The sequence below is a fragment of the Thunnus thynnus genome, chromosome 11 (genome assembly GCF_963924715.1).
Source record: "Thunnus thynnus chromosome 11, fThuThy2.1, whole genome shotgun sequence".
Lineage (NCBI taxonomy): Eukaryota > Metazoa > Chordata > Actinopteri > Scombriformes > Scombridae > Thunnus > Thunnus thynnus.
The window spans coordinates 16755265-16776752 of NC_089527.1; the positions used below are offsets into that span (position 1 = coordinate 16755265).

A 21488-nucleotide genomic window follows, 5' to 3' on the forward strand; every position below is an offset into this window, starting at 1 on the left:
GAAACAATAAAAACTATAATTAATTTTCTCCATCGCACTGGACTCTACATAAGGATTGAATTAATTCAGTGGAGTTCTACAAATGACCAGTGGAGGGCAGCAGTACCCCTTTGCTGTGTCTAGTCTGCCACAAATTTTATCAGAACCGATCAGTGTTTGATATGCAGACAGGAGGACCGATCAGGTTCCGCCTCTTTAGCATGTGACCTCACTGCTCTGTGACTGTGGTTAAAATGCAGATGAAATGGCATTTCGAGATTATCTAACTTCCGTATCGTGACGTATTTCCAAGTGAAACAGGATAGACAGGCGGGACATGACATTGGGAAGAATTTGATTTGAACATTGGAAAGTGGGCGTGTCCTAATGAATCTTGCCACTAAAGGATGAAGATTGATCAATGGGTGGATGTCATGATATTATTGGTTGAAATTGGTTGGTTCAAACCTACGTAAGCATCCATCTGAAAGAGGAATCACTTTGCTTCCCTGTGGTGACACATGAATGATAAAATCAAACATACACTGAACCACTGCTTCAAAAAAGTTAAGGTACTTCATTTGATATTGAATCCCTGGTTATACAGAACTTACCAGTTTACCAGCAGCATAGAAATGTGAAGACCACCTGTCAAATTGGACACTTTATTTGTATGTGTGAAAGGTGCAGTGTTTTACCCCACAAGGAAAGTGACCCCAAATCTAATTAATTTTACATATTGAACCTGGTTGCACTTGATATACAGACCTGTTACCCAACAGTTTTTGGCCCCTCTTAAGGTTGGCCGACATTGTACTCAACCAAAAATATGCACGTGTAACAAAATGTAATATCGTATTACGTTGATTATTGTGCAGATTTTAAAAGTCTTATTCATCCTATTCTCTGTTGCAGCAAATGGGAAACTGAGCGCAGGGTGGATTTGACGATGGATAAAAGTGGCGTTGTTGATGTGTTGCAGCAACTGGGTCATCTGCTTCAGGAGGAAAGGGTCCTTTCTGAACAGCTGACTGGTCAATCCTCTGCAGAAAGGTATTGTGTTGTATTGTATGCATAGAGTGAGAAAAATAGATAAATGCATAAAAACTCACTGTACATGTGTAATCTTTCAGAAAACAAAGGAGCGATTTACATGAAAGGAACGAGCGTGTCACAAACAAAGCGAGAAACCTCGCTACTGAAATTTTTGAGGTGAAACAACATCTGGCAGAGGCCAAGGCTCGCAATATGGCTGGTAAGGGAGGTATGGGGGTGTCTACATCCTGTTAAACTTCATTTTGAAGTAGTTTGTAATATATTGTCTTTCTTTGCCAACAGCACAAGCTTTGATTCATGCATCTACCAGCAAATCAAAGAGAAATCAAAGCAAATCCAAGTAAATCAGTCATTTAAAGTTTGTTTTGTGGATACACTGACGGTTGTTTTTCTGTTCAATATTTCTAATTAATTTTGTATATATTTTAATATACCTAATAAAATGTTTGATTTTACCTTGTCCAGGAGTATTTTTACTTGATCCCAGCAGATTAGCTCTCTAGATATACTCTGAGAAGGGACCTGAAGTGCTAAGTATTTCTGTAGTGGAAGTGCACCCATCCGACAGTTTTCTCTACAAGAGACTGGGCACACCTCGGACAGGTAGCACAGATATACACAGAATTACATTCACGGATGGATGATCAAGAGTCACCAGTTCACTTAGTGTAGTAGTTTCAGTATTTCAGTTTCTTTTTGTGTCAAAAATAAAATAAGGCATTTATTATGTTTGTTAGAAATAAATAGCAATAGTGGTGATGCTACATTGTCAACTTTAAAATATGCATTAACCAATGTTTCCCATAGTTTTTACCAATGAATCTACTGAAACTTGGTTATGTAGAATGGCATCTAATGCCGCTGATTCCACTGAGACTCACCACCCCACTTTGCGGCTCTATGTTGCTTTCAGCTCATTGCTTTGGTTCAACAAAGAAAATCTACATCTATGTTATGTCTTAAGCACTTCAGGTGTGTAGATTCTTATCCATTATGCAAATTTATTCTGCAGCATGACAGTGACCCTAAACATACAGCCAGTCATAAAGAACTATCTTCACCTACAAAAAGACAAAAAAGAACAAGGAGCCTTGCAATAGATAGTATGGCCCCCACATTCACAGCCCTGATCTCAACATCATGGAGTCAGTCTGGGATTACATGAAGAGACAGAAGCAGTTGAGACACCTGAATCCACAGAGCAACTGAAACAAGTTTTCCAAGATGCTTTGAACAACCGACCTACCAAGTACCTTGAAAAACTATGCAGTTGTACCGAGGAGAGCTCGTGATGTTTTAAAGGCAAAGCGTGGTCACACCAGATATTGATTTTATTTAGGTTTCTTCTGTTTACTGGACTTTAAATAAAGTTAACTGATTAATAAAAACTATTCATGACATTATTTATGGAAGCATCCTCGCTTTACTTTTAGTGCCTAAAACTTTTGCACAGCACTGTAAATCTCTCCAGCTGTACTAAATGTACAAAAAGCTAGTTAAACGTGTAATAAATGTACAGTAAAGTTACTTGTACGAAATACTGACATATGCTGGAGAAAACATGGCTAGGTTGTAACCTTTGGTCGGTGAACGCCTTTTTATTGGTGCTTTTGGGCTTCCGTACATATATCAAGAGGACGGAAGCGTTGGGTAACAAAACGTAAGCGTAAGCTGCTTCATGAGACATCCTTCTACGGTACGTTGAGTTTCTATTTTTTAAGTTAGTTCATTGTAACTTATATAATTTACCTAAACATCTATTAGAAGATGCAGACAGCAGCAGCCGCTCAGTGAAGACAGCGGCTGCTATAAATGACTATACACGTGTCGGTCAAACAACATGCTGTCACACATCAGCTAACATTACGTTTGCTTTGTAGAGTAAAAACAGTACAAACTGGTGTAAGCTGGTGGCAGTAATGTTGTCATGTCCAACAGAAAGAGGAGTTGTCAAGAAGCGGCTGTAGTGTTGTTAATTATTGTGGATAAGTTAGAAGAAAACGTGTTATTTTGTATAGCGGCAAACAAAACTTAAATTATGTTTCTCTGGCTGTGATTTCAAAACAGGTCATGAGGTAAAGACACCATCAACAATGACGGCTTGTGCAGACCACCGCTCCATCTTTGGCTTGTGCCCAGATGATGAGGCTTTGATGGGGCTGAGAGAAGTGAACCCCGTCCAGAAACACAGAGAAGACACTGACGGTATGTGTTGTCTTAAAGGACAAGTTCACAGTTTTTCAAGTCTGTCTTAAAACAGTCAGGTGTCTACAATAACACTGAAATAGGTTTTTCTTTCCTGTAAATCATTCCTCCTGTTCATAACTGACCATCGAAAGATCTACTGTATTTAAAAGTTTATGTGAAGCTTTTATGAGGCTTCAGCTGTCTGAGTTAGTCAAATAAAGTGGATATGTGCCACATTTACAGTCTTTTTGGTAAAACACTTCTGTCTTGTTTTCCTGTTCAGCTACAGTGGAAGGATAATAACAAAAAGAGGGAATTCGGTACCAAAAACACAAGAACTTTAAATGATATTGACTTGATTTGACTAATTTGAAAGTCTGAAGCTTCACAATAGCAGAATCAGTGACATCTTTTAAATCACTTCTCAAAATGCATCTTCTTAGAAAGGAATTTATTTAATTGATACCCCACTGTTTTATTTCCAACATGTTTTATCTATTTTATTACTATTATTTTATTATTATTTTTAACACAATACTTTACTGCTTAATTGTAGTACTTAAATGTTTTAACTATGTAAAGCACTTTGTAACTTTGTTTTGAGAAGTGCTGTATTAATTATTATTATTATTACTATTATTATTCTTGAATAAACTTTTAAATACATTTTTGTACAGAAAGAGGGCTGTGGATATTCAAAGGGATCTTCTAATTGCCAGTATGAACAGGAAGAATGAATACAGCAAGAAAAATATTGTGTTAATGCTCATTTGAGCACCTGATTGTTGTTTCAGGATAATCTTGAAAAACTGTGAACCTATCTTTTAATAGCTGTGTCTGCCTTCCACACAGGGCTGGAAGATAAAAGCCCAGAGGATGACAGACAGCGGGAGCGCAGCCTGGTTAAAGAGGTGTCGGACAAGATGGTCTGCTCAGCTTGCAGATGCCCCTTCATTAGCCGTGAGGAACAGGTGACTTCATACACTCCTCTTTTCAGATTATCTAAAAGCTCCATTGATGTTGTAAAGACTGTACATACATGAACGGGTTGTTAAAATTTCAGATGGAGCACTACAAGCTCGACTGGCATCGCTTCAACTTGAGACAAAAGATGGCAGGAATGCCACCAGTCACAGCAGAGGAGTTTGAGAAGAAGACCGGAGCTGGTGAGGAAACCACAGTCTTACAAATCTAGCATGGAGTTCGGCATGAAAAGGGGGGTTTGTGGGGCTGTTGATGTTACCAGCTAACTAATTTTCAGTCATCACTTTACAGGAGATATGTCAAGTATCTCAGGGTCAGAGTCCGACTCAGAGGAGTCAGATAGTGACGATGGGGGAACAAGCAGTAACGTCACTGGCACAGATAATGAGAGCTCAGCTGAAACCAGTTTAATTACCGGCCGGCCCTCCAGCAAGGTGGTTTTCCAGAACTCAGCAGGAGAGTATCTATCAGTCTACCGCTGTATTCTCCAGGGAAAGGTGAGGCTGAGCAGGTACAGTACGTAGAGGGTTATGTATGTCCATATCTTTACATATTATTGGATGTTTCATGTTCTGTTCCTGCCATATTTCAGTCAGATGGAGAGCAAGATGTGGAATCCTGCCTCAAGACCATAAGTAAGAAGACTTCGTGGATCATTCTCATGACAGGTGGTGGCCACTTTGCTGGTGCTGTTTTTCAAGGGTAAGTGAACTGTTCTTTTGTCTGTTTGATTTTAGCACTTTCAATGTCTGTTATACACATTATGGCTGTGAATTATAAGTTCAGTAGCACAGTCAGCTCACTGGTGTGTAAGCATCTGCCCAACACAATGTATTTATGTTACAGAAAAGAAGTCCTTCAGCACAAGACTTTCCACCGTTACACTGTTCGTGCAAAGCGAGGCACCGCTCAAGGACTCCGAGATTCTCAAAACCGCAGTCACGCACCAAAGTCTGCCGGAGCTGCTCTGAGGCGACACAATGAGGCAGCGCTAGTCAAGGCAAGGCTACATTCCATTTAACAGAACAGTCATTTTACCTTTACAGTGACAGCCATGAAACTGTCCATTTCATTTATAGAGGACACATAAATTAAGCTTCTCTTAAAGGTTGAGCTTCTATTGACGATCCACATAACCATGATGAGGGCATTCTGCTGAATTGAATTCGTTTTTCTCTGCCAATGAACGTTAGTAGGTCATCCATCCTCCTCCAAGAGTGACTTATTTACTTCTGTGAGAGTGTGCTGCTGCAACCACACAGCAAAAAATGCTGCTTATTTATGAATTTATGAAAGTGGCTGTGCTGTCTTTGTAAGGTTGGGTACAGTTGCAAATTTCAAAAAAGTCAAACTTGAGTAAGCAATTACTGTACTCAATGCCAGAAGACAACTCCTAAAACTTGAATTATTGTTACCAGTTTTAATGAGATAGTGATCCAAATAAATACATTTCAAATGTAACAGTGATGTATTTAATCTATCTGGTCTTGGTGTGAATTTCTTCTAATTTTTTTCTACTTAATGCACCTCATTCATTAGGTGAAGTTTCTTTATGCATCAACACTTCTGTAACCTTTTGCAGGACATTCAGGATCTTCTATTAAGTTGGGTTGAACACTTGAAGGAGGCCTCTGTAATATTTGTACGAGCCCCAAGCTACAATAAAACCATCTTTTTTGGCGGTCGCACGGCTCCACTGGACAAAAAAGATCCCAGGATCCGTACACTTCCCTTTGCCACACGCAGGGCAACCTTCCGAGAGGTACAGCGGGTGCATGAGGTGCTTTCCACCGTTCAGATTTATGGTAAGTTGAATTATATACTTGGAATAATAACATGTCTGCTCATTGTCACACAGCCAGGGTATAATCAATACTGTCGTCAAAATATCTTGACACAGGGAAAGACACAGACATGTCAGCAGTCTGCAGTACATCTAAGAAGGCATGGAAAAAAACAGTCAAACCTACAGCACAAATAAACACCGATCAAGAGAAAGGTGAGTTTAAGAGGTTAAGACTGTGGATTTATACCATGTGCCTGTTTTACCCCTTTTGTTAAAATTTCTGTTTCAACACAAAGTTTATTCTTGTGAAATGTGGTATAACAGCACATCTCCTTTTTTTTTTTTTTGCATTAGCAGAAGATCACCATGATAGTGCAGATATGGAAGAGGAAGGTGAGATCCAGCTGGAGATGGTGGAGCTGACATTAGGAACTCTGGACCTCAGGGAGTCTGAAATCCAACCCTCCAGACACAGGAGGAGGAGGAGAAGAAAGAAGGGGGAAAATAAAAAGGAAAATCAAGGTGGGTCTAGTCTAGTGTGACATCATATAAGTGGCTATAATTTGTGAATTAAGGAAATGCTTGTCACAAAAAACTTGTGCACGGTTTACGCAATTTCATATTCGTGTGTGACAGACTTGAGTAACACAGAAGCAGACGATCAAGATGAGGAAGCACCAGAAGCTACACCAGCAGAAGAAACCCCTCAGGAGACGCAGTCAAAGAACAAGAGGCGGAGAAAAGCACAGAGTAAGAAACAACTGGAAGGTGAGTTAGCGCTCTTTTCTCTGTATTCATTATATTTCATCTGTTTCTCAATGTTGCAGCTTGTCACAATTTTGCTTTGTGTCTCTTCAGAAACTGTGGATGATTCATGGGAGTATGGCGTAAGGGATACGCTCTTTACAGCCTGTAAGGTTGGGGATGTGGACACTCTGTGTAGACTCCTCCATCTATCTGAAGAAACTCAAGAGCTGTCGGAAAACAACACCTCTGATGCCCCAAGTCCTCTTACTCTCCTTAATAAGCCCATAGACTCGTCAGGGTTCACTTTGCTGCATGTTGCCTCAGCAGCTGCACAAAAGGCAGTAATCAGGTTGCTCCTGGACGCAGGAGCAGACCCAGCCTTCAGGTATGAAAAAATAGTATAGCCAAGTGTAGTAAAAGTGAAATTACATTGTAATAAGTTGCATTATTTCTGCAATATTCCTTTACAGGGATAAAAAAGGGCAGACCCCATATATCGTTGGCCCTGACAAAGACACCAGGAACGTTTTTCGTAAATACATGGGCGAGAATCCTGATAGATATGACTACAATAAGGCACAGGTAAGTAAATAAAAGGCTTACAGTTGATTTTTTGACATGTATCATGTTAACAGAAGCTGAGCACTTCTACACTTGTGCAACTCAAGGTCCCTGGACCACTAACAGCAGAGATCGAATCTAAAAAGACAGAGAAGAAAAAGGCTCAGAAGGCATTGAAAAAACAGCGAGAAAAAGAGCAGAAGGAGGAGAAGAAGAAACAAGAGTTGGAGGCAGAGGAAAAGAAGAGGTTTGCATCACTCACTGAACGCGAAAAGGTGAGTTAATGTGCATTTGATCAATCATATTCAAGTGATTGTTTTCATTTTTAAACATTTGCTTTTTGATTACAGAGAGCTTTGGCGGCAGAGAGGAGGTTAGCGGAACAAGTAGCTGCAACAGGAGTCAACCTCTCTAACATCAAGTAAGTGCCATTTTGTCGTAGAGCCTGATCATAATTTAATCAAATGGTCCATTTTGTAAATGGTTGATTATTCAAAAATATGTACTGAGATTTGCTGTGTTTTTTTTCTGTGTTGGTTTGTCACCAGGAGGTGCTGGCTATGTGGGGATTCTCTGCTTGGGAAGGTCCCATTTCAGTACCTAGATTATTCGTTCTGCACCACCAAATGTGTCCAAGCACATCGAAAAGCCAGTGCTCCTCCAGGCAAGACCTAACACCCACATGGAAAATTTTAGTCTTCAGGAAGCTACTTCTAACATGACTCTAATATGACTGTGATTTGCCAATATGCTCGTGTCATTTTCCACTCTGAACATACATTTCAGATTTTACTATGGCAGATGTTCTTAGATATTTTAATTCAAACACAGTGTTCACTGGATACAAATACTGTATCAAAACAATCAAATGTATAATTTATTCAAAGAATCTGCAATTCAAAGGTCAAGTAAAAAAGCAAATGCAATAAAAAAAAAGAACTGAAATACTTTGTTAATTACATAATTTACCAATGTAATTTTTTCCACAGGCCTCGGCATTTTCTACCTTTAAGACAAAATCAACATCATTGTTGTTTGACTATGAAGCTGTTGATATTGATTGTCTTAATTCAAGACCGATAAAGAGTTCCCTACATGCTGTATGAAACGATGTAATCTCAACTGATGAAGAGTAATGGTGCCACAGAAATAGTGTGCAAAGCTTTGTCCCTCAATTCCCTCACATTTGAGGTGAATTATTCTACTTTGCTTCAAACCGTGTACTGATTCCTTGTACAGAATGCTTTAAACAGCCACTGTGATGAAGTATTCAACCAGCTGAATGTATATGGTACGCTGAACACACCAATGTTGTGAAAAGTCTCTTAAGGCTTTTTATCAGGGACACTGAGTTGTGGCCGGTCCATAAAAAGAACCCTTAAGTTTGCTGGCGCCCCCTCTAGCTCCAGCACTGTGATGTTGTTGGGCAGGGTGGTGCTGAACAGGGGTCCAGGGACGTAAAGGGTCTGCTGAGGGCCCCTGGCTGGCCAGTATCGTCCCAGGTTCACACCATTAATCCAAACCTGACCCTGATGGGAAAGAAAGGAACCATGGAAACATTTCAGAACAGCCTTGCATGTTTTGGGATTCTTTGGTAAACCTGCATTGTGTTGTAGATGAGCATTTTTGACTTTACCTTAGTCCATTCATTGAGCTTGAGAAAGGTGTCCCATGCCAGGTTGTTGGGCTGTAATGTTCCCATGTAAATGGTTGGCCCGACTGAAGGTTCCTCCTCAAATGCAGGGGAGGACTGAGGCCATCCACCATCAATGGCTCCATCAATGTCCAGAGGGTAGATCTTCCAGTTAGTCAGTATGTCTTTACCCAGGATCAGGTTGCTCAAGAGGCCCTGCAGCACACATACAGTTTACCAGATAGCACTTGTACTTTGTGTAAGTAGGTTTTACTTACAAAAAACATAACATAAGAGCAAATAGTTCATATTTCATTTACAAATTATAAGATGTGTGTATTTGCTATAAATTCTAACTGGAGCTGTCTCATATACATATGCCATCCAAAATATAGCAACCTTTATGGGTCAGTTTGGGATCCTGGAGACCCTGGGCCGTCTTTGACAGCTCATATGATAATGCAGTAATGCAATACCTTACACATACATAAATATATTGAGAATATGAATTTGTATATTTTGATTTCCATTAGTGCAGTTCCGTCATTATCTAGTTACACACATGACATCTTTGTGGATTATTTTTGGCAAACAAAGGAATAAATTTGTTAAATTTGTTTGCCCATTTAACATAACTAAAATATTACCTTAGTTGGTGTAATAATGCTTTGATAATTTACATGGTTTATTTACTGAGTTAGATTAAAATAAAATAAAACAAGGAAAAGGGAAAACAACTTAATTTAGTAGTTATTTTTACACATACAGCTTTGAGGTCTGTGAGACCTAAAACAATGGGGAAGTAAAGACAATGTCAGCAAAACAGAAGTGGTTTAAGAAGCGATTGTATGCGTGTGCTGTAATGTATTATGTATGGGATTGGACTTTTTTCTCTTGCCTTATGGTCATTGATTTTGCTGCCAAAGTTAACCCTGCCCATGTTCTCAACGAGGATATCCATAGTGTCCCCCTGCTGTCCAGTGATGTTCATCACCAGCACAGTGTCTCTCTCCAGCAAGCCCTGGAAAACCTGTTCACACACTCTTGGTCATGAGTATGAACACTAAAATATACTGTACAAAACAACCATCTAAATATTTGAACTTTCACAATCTAATTTTTTTTTATGAACAAGCTTGCTTGGTCTTAACCTGTGATATTTTCCCAATACCTGACCTGGAAATCTGATTGGCCAGACAACAAAAGTTCATTGTGAAGGCTTACCCCATTGACGGACACATATGCACGGTCATGAACCCCATTCAGTGGAGAGATAAGTGGTGTGGGCTCTGAGAGGTCCCTGGGCAGCGTGGTCTGATACAGCATGTATCCATAGTACTGAAACACAATAGACATGACAGGCTGCAGACACAACAGTCTAGAAGTTCTCCATGTTTCAAGAGGCTTACTGCCACTGCAACACCAGTCCCTCCCCTGTTGTTGCCTTCAGACAGACACTGTACCTGTTTCATCTCTTCAAACGTCAGCGGGTACTGGGATTGGACAGGGCCCAGGGGTGAGAGGATCTTTAGCAGACTGCTAACCTTGCCTACCTGAAACAATGTTGGCATTATTAACATCAACCACAGCAACCTTTTTATTTTGTGCTCTGAAAAATTTAAAATAATGCATCTTGTCATCATCATATTACCTTTCTCAGAGTCACAAAGCCGTAAGCAAACTTGGGAGTAGCTGGCGGCATGGGTCCAGAGGGAACCTCTCTGAACTGTAGAGAAACAGTCATGCATTAATCATACAAGTGTAATCAGGACATCAACCTTGGTGGGTGGCAGTTCAATCAGTGGTACCTGCTTAATGACATCTCTGATGGCCAATAGCTTCTCTGTGGGGTCTCCTGCTTCAGTCAGCGGCGCGTCATAATCATAACTAGTCACTACTGAGTGGAACCTGTTGTCATGATCAGCACCTTTGGGACAGAGAACAGTAGAGACGACTGAGCTTTTATCTCCAACTCCATCATGTAAACAACGATACTGTTGAGAATAGTGAAAAGATATGACTTTACCATTCCAGTAGCCAAAGTTAGTACCTCCTTCAAACATGTACCTGAGAGGAAAGAGAGAGAGACTGTATGACATGACGGAAATCTACTGTTCATCAAACAGACAGGTCGACCTCTTGGGAGAAAAGACCAAAACCAGCAAACTGATCTGACTAGCAACTATCATCTGTGTAGCCAAAGTCTGATGTTTCATATTCTCCTGTGCCATAGACCTCTATTGATGTCCAAAAACTATTAAAAACTCATCAGTGAGCCTCACTGTTGCACTGTTACATGTTCCTTCATTACCAAGAACATGGTCATTGTAGTTTGTTTTTGAGTCAGTCCCACATGTGTGTCCTTCTGTTTGAGAAACATTTGCTAAAAACTACATTGCCCAGCTAGTTCAGGAAAGTACTGAGATTTTTTTTTGATGAATCTATATATGGACCTGGTTTTAGATTGACATTTTAAGTAGGAATGCCAAAGAGAAAGTCGAAAAGTCAGAAAGTACGAACTAACAACACCAACACATTGTTGGTTTTGGTCTTTTCTTGGGATTTGTTGACAATAAAAAGACAGAACAAAGGCAACTTTTAATCATTTGTACAGAGAGGAGGAAAGTTTGGGAAGACTGAAGGTTTGGGGAGACATACAGGTTGACGCTGGCCCCCATGGTTAGCATTTCTCCAAGCATTCTGCTGACCCTCTGAGAATCAACCACAGCATGTTGATCTCCCCAGTGGTCCAACCAGCCAGTGTAAAACTCTGAATTCACCTGTAATATCATTTAAAACATTTTCCAAAAAATACTTTAAGTTGGATTATTCCATAAAGAAAGGATGTAAATAATTTACAAAAAAAATAATAAAAATCACATGTAACTAACCAAGGGGCCTCGAGATTCAAACCGTCTTTGCCGGTTGAAGGCTTCAGTTATGTTGGTGTCTGTATGAGGGAATAAATATTAGAAATTATAACTTTTTCTATGAATAACCTCCGACTGAGAAGATCCTGCTATCTCTTTCACATAATACCAACCTGTGCCAAAGTCTACTGTGGCGTATAATCCTTCTAGAGTCCCGCAGGTCATTTCTTTGTCTGTGTTTCCATCAGTGGTGAACAGGATTGTGTCTTCACCCAGAAAGAAGCGGAAGAGAGTCCGCAGGTGACGCATGTAGTTGTAGTCACACATGTAGTAACTTCCATATTCATTCTCAACCTGTAGTTTAGAGAGATGATAAACGCACACCATATTAATATCCTAACTATTAAAAAAAAAACATACTCACAGGTACCTGCTTGGTGCTTTACCTGGACACTAATGATGTTACCCCCATTATTGTACAGCCATGGCTTCATTTTGGGGAGGAGAACAGTGAGCCAGCTGGTGACGGCCTGCATATAATCTGGAGCAGAAGAAAATCAGTGGCCAAAATAAATGAGAAAAGATATATATCAAAGACATGTATTTCAATGTTATACCTGTGTCAGTTGAGCGCAGTATGATGTTTGGTTTCGTTAGTAACCATGCTGGCAATCCACCCTGGGAAAAAAGAGAGGGGAGACAAATAATGTCTCTCTTAAGATAATATCAACAAAAAATCTATATTTTGAAAGTTGGGCTGGGTATGAAACATCAAACCTTTATACCTTTTTGCTTTTGACCACAAAGTCTCTTAACACTAAGTATCAAAAACTGTCAATTGCTGCATTGTTGGAAGCTGGAAATGAATGTCAGTTTACCTATTCTTAAAATCAGTTATTTGCTATTAAAATCATGATTGATGATAAAAATGTGAGTCATAATTTTACCATTTTAGACTGGATTTTAGTTATGACTGCTTGTGTTTAGACAACATTTAATATTTAAGAAGTTTAGCATTTGTTTTTATGAAAAATAAGATTTGTAGAAAACCATGTTTATGTTTCTCAAAGTTCAGTATCAGAGAAATAAAAAGTATCATTTTGTTATTGGCGCTGAAACTAAGGTATCATATAGACAGTTTGAAGAGCATCCACCCGTAATAGAAGTTGGCACAGAGCGTCTAACTCATATCATTTAAACAAACAGACAGGAAGCATTTAGAGATCATGTTTCAGATTTCTCAGTAGTGACTAGTGACTAAAACCCAAAGCAGATTATCTTATCAGAGATAACCTTATCATCTGTCAGAGTCAATTTTGTCTCACTAAATGGTTTTGGAATGACCATTAAGAAGTCATTATATGGGAGAAAACATGACAACAAATAAACTTAAAAACAACAACAACAACAAAAAAAAACATATATATATCCAGGTAGCATTAGTTACCTCATTACCTCACTCATCATCATTTAACAAGTGCAATCTTTCAAAAGTCTTATGAGGAATATTTAGGTTATAAAAAGGAAAAACTACACAATTTAACAACAATGACATTATTGCTTACTTTGAATGTAAACCCTCCAGTTTGAAAGATTTGGAACATACATCTTATTTTATTTGTTTGTTTGTTCTTTGTTTGCATTGAATCTTTTAAAGTCATAACTAGGGTTTCAAATAAATGATTGATATCATTTGTATATTTATTAATAAATTATTTTTCAATTCAATTCAATTTTATTTATATAACGCCAAATCACAACAAAAGTCATCTCAGGGCACTTTTCGCATAGAGCAGGTCTAGACCATACTCTTTAATTTAGAGAGATCCAACAATTTCCCCATGAGCACTTGGCAGCAGCGGTAAGGGGGGTGGGGTGGGGCAGAGAAGCAGAATAACAACAACAATAACAATAATAATAATAATAATAGATTGTATCTTAACATATTTATAAATTCCATTTCTTCTGATTAAGCAACAGTTCCAAAATCTCCTTATTAAATTTACATTTGCCTTAGGTATGGGATAGTATGTTCAGTTTCTCACCATTTCCCATTCTGCACAGATGTAAGGACCTGGACGCAGGATGACCAGAAGACCCGTCTGGTTGGCCAGATCCAAGAAATGCTCCAAATCTCGGTCCGCCGTGAAGTTGTACACCCCCTGTACTGTTTCATGGAAGTTCCAGGGCACATATCTGTGTGGAGACATGATAAATGTAGTCAGTAATGAAACAAGATCGTCCAATGACAAAACAAATATTCAAGTATGAGATTTGTTTCAACTTACACTTGGACTGCATTGAGTCCCGTCATGTACATCTTTAGGAGCCGATCCTTCCAGTAGTACCGTGGGATTCGGGAGTAGTGGATACTGCCTGAGATGTACTGAAAAGGCTCCCCATCTTTCAGGAAACAGTTGTTTTTGTAGTCTATAGAGAATGATCTCTTTCCAGACACCTGCAAGAGAGGCTCAGTAACTGCTCTGAGGGGAAAATGATATTTTAAAACTGGTGAAAATTCACCACTTAAGTCTGTCATTCTGGAGTGAGTCTGTAATTAAGATTACATGCAGTACGGTGTTGTCACCAGAGATATAAGGTCTAATCTTAAAAAAAAATGCTAATAATTTCCCCTGCAGACAGATGTTATCAGATAACATCTGATGTTATTATTATATATTCTTAAAATATTGCAAGTAACCATTATTTTTCATTATCTATTAATCTGCAGATTATTTTCATGATAATTTATTAATTATGTGGTCCATAAATCTCAGAAAATAGTGAAAACTGCCTGTTTTAATTTCCCAGAGTCAAAAGTGACATCTTGTTCAACTAACTGTCCAAAACTAGGGCTGCAAATAACGATGATTTTCATTTTCATTATCGATTAATCTGTTGATTATTTTCTGGATTAATCAATTAGTCCAAGATGTGACCTAAAATGTTGTTTTGTGACGACCAACAGTCCACCACCAAAGATATTCAGTTAACTGTCAGAAAACTAATTAAACTAGAAAATATTCACATTTAAAAAGCTGGAACCAGAGAATATTGATATTTTTTTCTCACAAAATTACTCAAAACGATCAATCATCTATGAAAATAGTTGGCGACGAATTTTCTGTCAATCTATTAATCATTTAATCAATTAATTTTTGCAGTTCTATCCAAAACCAAAAGATACTCTGTTTACTATCACATTTGAGAAGCTGTAACCAGCAAATGTTTGGCAATCGCTTAAAAATGACAAAAACGATTATTCAATTAATTTATGACAATAGTTATCGATTGATTTTTTTGTTGATCTACCAATTGATTAATTGTTGTAGCTCGTTTTTTTTAAAAGATTAAACTTTATTAGCTCAGGGTTCAAAGAGAATTTCCAAATTATACAAATACATTATACAATATCAAGTTGACACTTGTTCCGGGAAACAGCTTTTATAGATTACCATGTGACTTTGCTGTTATTAAAGCAGTCCACTTCTAGTTTCTTTCTTACCAAGTTTCCACTGACAGATAAACAGGCAAAGCTCACAGCAACGAGGAGGAAAACACTCGCAGCCATTTCCGCTGCCTTTCTGCGAAGCCTGAACTTAAAACGTAACCATAACTACTTTCTGTTAAGCTGCTGCGACTTTACATCTGTAGCTGCAAGTATGAAGCTTTCAGCGCGTTTAACTGTGGAGCAACATTATGATCGACGTGCTGTACGTCATGTGATTCACGTCGGTCGTCCGCAGGGTCCTAAAGTCAGTCGTGTTCATGTCCCGGCAGTGTTGTTTCTAACCTGTTCACGTGATTAATTATAACAAGCATGACGGTTGTTGTTTAAATAGGAATCAAAAATAAAGAAATATTAGCTGGAAACATGATCAGCCCACTTTGAAATAATGAAAATATTCAGACTTAAACGTTTAATGTATTTGCAGTTTGACCACTAGATGCCACGTTTCGGCCTTAACTGTTAATATGTATGAGAAAAAGGAAATAAAATAACTAAAATACAAATATACATAATACAAAATAAATAAATACAAATATGTAATACAAATAAGCTGAAGTCTCTGTGTGTGTCATCACAGAGAGCAATTCAAAATAAATAATTATAAAATCACATTATATAACTACACAGCCTAAGAAAAGAAAACAACAGAAGGCTACCATATGACATAATGCTGTCACATAATACTATACATTATGTAGGATGAGAACAATTACCATTGTGTTTGTCATGGCAAGGTAACAAAGCAGCTAGTTCAGGAATAGTTTGCTTTATTATAGCTGCAGGACTCGGCTCTGTGTCTGTGCATCTTTTCATTTTGTTTGAATGACACTTACATATCAACCTTTAATCATAAAACTTGCATTTTTATTTAAGGATTTGTCTCTATTTTTTGGGACAAATTCTGGCTTTTACTGTAGTTTTTCTCTGGAAAATTGCCAGGCCTCGATGACATACACAGTGCTTCATTTTGTGATGAAATGAAGACTGATTAGTGTAATTATAATAAATCAATTAGCAGACTGTCTTCTAATGAGAATTAAATGTATTCAATAACTTTATATTCTTTTAAGGACACTAGATGGCGCTTCAATACCACAATGAGAATGCTGGTATAGTCTTATAGTATGCAATGGGACAATGTCAGTGTTTCATAAGAGAATATATCAGTTTAAAACAGTAAGTCAGATCAAGAGACTATCAAAATAATATCTTTATACAACAGGGAAGCTTTATTGTAAATATGACTGTGTTAAATTTTAAAAACAAGTGCAAATTACCTCCTAATGCTCAGAATTATTGAGCTCAACTGCTCTTCTTTTTACTAATATGTTGACTGATTTTACTATTGACTCCAGCAATTAAGCAGCCTGCCTTATGTCTGTTTAATTGCATTTTTCCGTCTTAACTGAGAGGTTTTTCCTGTCTTGTCACTATAGCGATATAGTGAGTCATTTGCTTCCAAGTGAGAGTCAAAGATACTTTTGCTGCAGACCCGCACATCATTATGGTTACATAGAGCTCTTAAGTGGGAGTAAAGTGGCTGATGTGCAATGGAAACAGAAAAAAACAGTTTCCAGAGACTCTGTGTCATGTAAACACAAAGCAGTAAATCCTGGTAATTTGGGTTAATAATGTTTGCATGTGGCTGCTGGTCTGTCATTTTGTTAACACACATGCACACACACACTTTTAGAGATGATTTTTACTCTTTTCTCAGCCCCACTTCCTCAGCAGTAATGATTGTCTATACAGTAATCCCATTTCCTGCCCTGCCTCTTTATTCATCAGTCTCTGTTTTAAGAAGATTGAAAGGGGGTAGGGGGGGTCACAATTGCTAATGGCAACTGATCTCCACTGCAGATAGGACAAATGCTCTGGCTCTGTGGCTCATTAGCCCACCGTCAAACACTGTTAATTGTCCTGGGAACGAGAGGAAGAAGGACATACATAGCTTGTAATTTGGTTATGTGTGTGATAGTGTCTGAGGAGAGCTTGTCAGAATGGCAGCTTCGGAGCCCCTTAGCTTGTAGAAAATGGATGTTCAAACCACAAAAAAAGCCCAGTGACTAATGCACTGAGGACAGCACCACTTACTGAGAGACTACAGCAAATGTGGGAGTCTAAAGGAAGTGACTTAGACTAATGCAATCACATTACTGCAGTCACAGACAGCGTCAGATGGGCTCAGGTTGCACTTAATACACTGCATATTGTTTTTAATACTCTGTAGTCGCCCTTCCAATTACTATACAATGGTACAGATCAGAACTGCCTGCAGTAATTGAACAGACCCGCCCCTATTTGTGATGGGAGACGTAGAAAAACTCTCGGCCCAGGATTGGGCGTCAACTCAGTGAAGTCATCTCCCCAGTCTGTAATTAGACTGAACCCTTCCCACCTCCCCCAAAATTTAGCCCTCTTTGTTGTCTCTGGTGGAAGCAGGTGTATTCAGACACCCCTGCCCCCTCACACACACTCACCGCCCGGAAATACAGTTCAGCTCAGCTTGGCATAGCTGATGTTAAAGGGGGAGTTCACAGATTTTAAAAGGTCAGTTTATTAATCTTGAGGAGTAGTACTCAGCCTATAAAAAATGGTTCACATATGACAAATTTAAAAATAGTGTTTATTCAAAATTACCCCATTCACTCCGTGCGCACACACTCACACAGGGATGGTGCAGTGCAAGCTGCTCGCCTGGCCATCAGGAGAAAATTGGGCTTCAGTATCTTGTTCAAGGACACTTCAACGTGTGGACTAGAGGAGCTGGGGATCCAACCACCAACCTTGCAATTAATGAACAACTTGCACTTCCTCCAGAGCCACTGCTGCCCCAGTTGTAGAAAAAACAATTGGAAAAAATCTTCTGTGTCTCAGGAGTCTGAAAAGATAACCCTGATGATGTCAGGGTTGGAGAGAACAGAATATATAACAGAAAACCTGCACTAAAAGCTGCTCAGAGGTTGAAAAATGTAGCCATTTACCAGGCAGGGAAGATCTAATGAAAGACACTATGCAGTTGCATTATGGGAAGTGTAGGACCCTGTGTTTTTGAAGCTTGACTGTAGGATCTAGGGAGTAGGGTGAGGGAAAATCTTTTTGAAGAATGGTGTTCATCAGCCTTGGCATTGATTCTACAGTCTCTGAACTCTTCTGGAGGGATGAATACCATTCTTCAAAAAGATATTTCCTCATTTGGTGTTTTGATGATGGTGGTGGAGAGCACTGTCTGACACATCAGTCCAAAATCTCACATAGGTGTTCAGTTGTGTTGTGATCTGGTGACTGTGAAGGTCATAGCGTATGATTCACATCATTTTCATACTCATCAAACCATTCAGTGACCCCTCGTGCCCTGTCCCATGCCCACTCCCATCAGGATAGAAATGTTCCATCATAGGATAAAGGTGATGACTCAGAACAACTTTGTATTGATTTGCAGTGACCCTTCCCTCTAAGGGGACTAGTGGACCCAAGTAAGTTTTTCAAGTAAAATTGCTGGCTATTCAGTGGTTGCAGCTTCTCAAATGTGAAAATCTGAAGCTTTTCAGCTTTTCTACATGATAGTAAACTCAATATATTTGGATTTTAGACTGTTGATCAGACAAAACAGGATATTTGAAGACATCTCTTTGAGTTTTAAGACATTATAGCAGGCATTTTTCTCTTTCTATAGACAAAATGATTAAATCATAAGAAAGAGGAAATAATCCAATTAATTGATTATGAAAATAATTGTGGCCCTAACTAGTATGACACTCTGTCAGATGTTGTTTTACTGTTAATACTAATGAACTTCTTCTTAATTAAAATGATGAATGCATGACTTTTACTTGTAATGGAGTATTTTTATATTGTGGTATTGCTACATTCACTTCAGTACAGGATCTCAGTACTTCCTCCACCACTGATTAAGACTGAACAGCTCACGTGCATTTTCCCTGATGACTGTCTTTGCCGACTCTGAACATACTGTAAGATAAAGCTCATTGCTCACTGATGTAACAGTGAAGGGGAAATCTGAATGCTTAACTGTTTGTGAATCACACAGTTGAATCATACGATATGAGACAGAATTCCCCGCAGGTCCCCATATCAGTCCTGAGCTCAGGATACTATGAAGAATGTACCCCCCTCTGTTTTCTCAGGCTCCGAATGGCCAGTGAGTCACTGCTGAGCTCATTTAGACTAATACTCTGGACTCTGAGAGAAAACTGTTCTCACAATAAACAATAACATCTCAGTAACATGACACCTGTCCACTGGTCTGTTTGCATTTTATGACAGATTTAACTCAGCAGTTGTTTGCATCCTTGGTATAATTTTCCAGGTTTCTGAAAGCAAGCCAAAGATGGAAACAGATAGGAAGCAGAAGACAATCTTACTGTGGGAGCATTGAAATATGAAGCTCTATAAACAAACAGGAAGTTGACAGTGTGGGGGAGCATGGGAAGTGTGTGAGCTGGCCCACGTTCTTCAGCCTCAAGGAAGATATGGTATGCGTTTGGGCTGCAACGATGTCTGAGGAGGAATGTTTGTGGTGAGATATATTGTGAAACCCTGCTGCTTGCACTCCAGTTTAATTCCATTGACCGGGGGAGGTCCATTATTGCCGATGGAGAGATTTAACCCATATTAATCGCTGTGATGAATGTCTTTCTTCCGTCCTCTCCCCCTTATTTCCCAGTAGTATGTTTACTGTGAATACATAAGCGTTCTCAGTTTATTTGAAGCTATATTCCTGAATGCAGAAGGACTCTTGGAATGGCAAATTTGGTCAATCGGTATACGTCCAATACTCTAGTCCATACTAGTGAAATATCTTGACAACTATACAATGGATTTCCATAAAATCTTGACACTCGTTCCACAGAGAATGAAGCTTTGTGACCATTGACTTTTCTAGCAGTATCCAGTGATATATTTCTACATTTGATGGATGGATTGGGACAAAATTTGCTACAGACACTCGTGGTGCCCAGTTATTTTATTCACTGTTGGCCCATTTGTTAGATTCTGAAGATATATACGCCATACATCTCTCTCTCAAGTGTTGTCATGGTTTCAGATGAAATGATGACACGTCTTTTTTTTATAAAAAGGTGGTTTAGAAAAGTTTCCCTTTATGTACATCTGTTTAGGGGAAAAAACACAGAAGAAAGCACTTACATTTTATTGAAACAAAAAATAACTGTAATTGAATCCACCGGATTGTTTTCTCTTACAGAATATATTTGTCCCATCATCTTGTGGCCTTTATCATAAGAACCAGACTGCTGACATAGGTGTGAGTAATGCTTTCAATCTGAGACTTTCTGGCTCTGCGGTGTTCCAGGATCAGCCACATAATTTAATAAATGTGGCACCAGGATTTGTCATCGACCATATTTACACATTAATGTGACGCTGCCAGCAAGAGTGATCCTATGTAGATTGAATCACCTTTGTTTAATGATATTGACAGATGTTCCATTTTTACGACAATGTTTAGTTTTCCTGCTCTCCTCTCGTCATCCACCTTAGCCAAACTACATTTGACCTAATCCATTTTTTTTAACCCCGTCCCTCCCTCTTTTTTTTCTTTGTTGCTTGGGTGTGTCCAATACAATCCACCTCTCCCCTGACACAGCGGTGCCCATCCTGAGAGACGAATAAGCAATTCCCACATCAATTTCATTAGTGAAATCCAACAATAACAATCATGACATCATTACTCCCATTTACATAAATGACTTAAATGAGTAATTTTGTAATGTGTAGCGTATACTTCATTACCCATAATACTTTATTTACCTTATATTGTCATTCTGTCTTTCCATTTCGTCATTTTACTATTGCTACGTCTGTCTACTCAACATCTTTAGGACATGTATTGTATGTCTATTCCTCCTCTGGTGTTCTTCCTTAAGTTTCTCAGCTTTTTTCCCTGTTAAAAGTTTTTTTTTTGTTTTTTTTTTAGAGTTTTTCCAAGTGACAAAAATAACAGGTGACATAAAGCCCTCCATATAAATAACATTTACTTGACAATTCTAATAGTACAATATAGCTTGTAACCATCAGGTTTTCAGATCAACTGGTTCATTGCAACACATTTCAAGTGTTATTTTCATCAATGTTTCAAAGTCTGGCAGTTGCAAGCTGTCTGGATTTTCAGTATTTGAACTTTAGTTTTAC

General features: G+C 38.7%; 2 protein-coding genes across 2 annotated transcripts; one reads left to right on the forward strand and one right to left on the reverse strand.

Moving 5' to 3' along the window:
• Positions 1-2628: 2628 nt before the first annotated feature.
• ankzf1 (ankyrin repeat and zinc finger peptidyl tRNA hydrolase 1) lies at positions 2629-8126 on the forward strand. The gene is made up of 16 exons (XM_067603413.1): positions 2629-2731; positions 3103-3240; positions 4075-4193; positions 4286-4388; positions 4498-4703; positions 4799-4908; positions 5053-5206; positions 5789-6011; positions 6107-6205; positions 6347-6514; positions 6629-6760; positions 6851-7124; positions 7210-7321; positions 7408-7575; positions 7651-7721; positions 7849-8126. The coding sequence occupies exons 2-16, from the start codon at positions 3129-3131 to the stop codon at positions 7973-7975; spliced, it is 2178 nt and encodes a 725-aa protein (XP_067459514.1). The 5' UTR covers positions 2629-2731; positions 3103-3128; the 3' UTR covers positions 7976-8126.
• Positions 8127-8158: 32 nt separating this feature from the next.
• Positions 8159-15742, reverse strand: glb1l (galactosidase, beta 1-like). The gene is made up of 16 exons (XM_067603414.1): positions 15309-15742; positions 14092-14261; positions 13849-13999; positions 12421-12481; positions 12250-12344; positions 11977-12157; positions 11825-11883; positions 11592-11713; positions 10960-11000; positions 10742-10860; positions 10585-10659; positions 10397-10486; positions 10158-10271; positions 9832-9963; positions 8937-9149; positions 8159-8829 (listed from the first exon to the last, which is right to left on the reverse strand). Exons 1-16 carry the CDS (start codon positions 15372-15374, stop codon positions 8626-8628), a joined length of 1893 nt encoding a protein of 630 aa, XP_067459515.1. The 5' UTR covers positions 15375-15742; the 3' UTR covers positions 8159-8625.
• Positions 15743-21488: the final 5746 nt, after the last annotated feature.

What these genes read in the sequence shown, in the direction of transcription:
- glb1l (XM_067603414.1), bottom strand. Translation starts at nt 15,374, where the DNA reads ATGGCTGCGAGTGTTTTCCTCCTCGTTGCTGTGAGCTTTGCCTGTTTA. An exon ending in ATGGGGGCCAGCGTCAACCT is followed by an intron (nt 11,001 to 11,591) that starts GTATGTCTCCCC and finishes CTTTCCTCTCAG; the next exon opens with GTACATGTTTGAAGGAGGTA. An exon ending in CATATGTGTCCGTCAATGGG is followed by an intron (nt 9,964 to 10,157) that starts GTAAGCCTTCAC and finishes GTGTGTGAACAG; the next exon opens with GTTTTCCAGGGCTTGCTGGA.
- ankzf1 (XM_067603413.1), top strand. Translation starts at nt 3,129, where the DNA reads ATGACGGCTTGTGCAGACCACCGCTCCATCTTTGGCTTGTGCCCAGAT. An exon ending in TTCCACCGTTCAGATTTATG is followed by an intron (nt 6,012 to 6,106) that starts GTAAGTTGAATT and finishes ATCTTGACACAG; the next exon opens with GGAAAGACACAGACATGTCA. An exon ending in CACTCACTGAACGCGAAAAG is followed by an intron (nt 7,576 to 7,650) that starts GTGAGTTAATGT and finishes TTTTGATTACAG; the next exon opens with AGAGCTTTGGCGGCAGAGAG.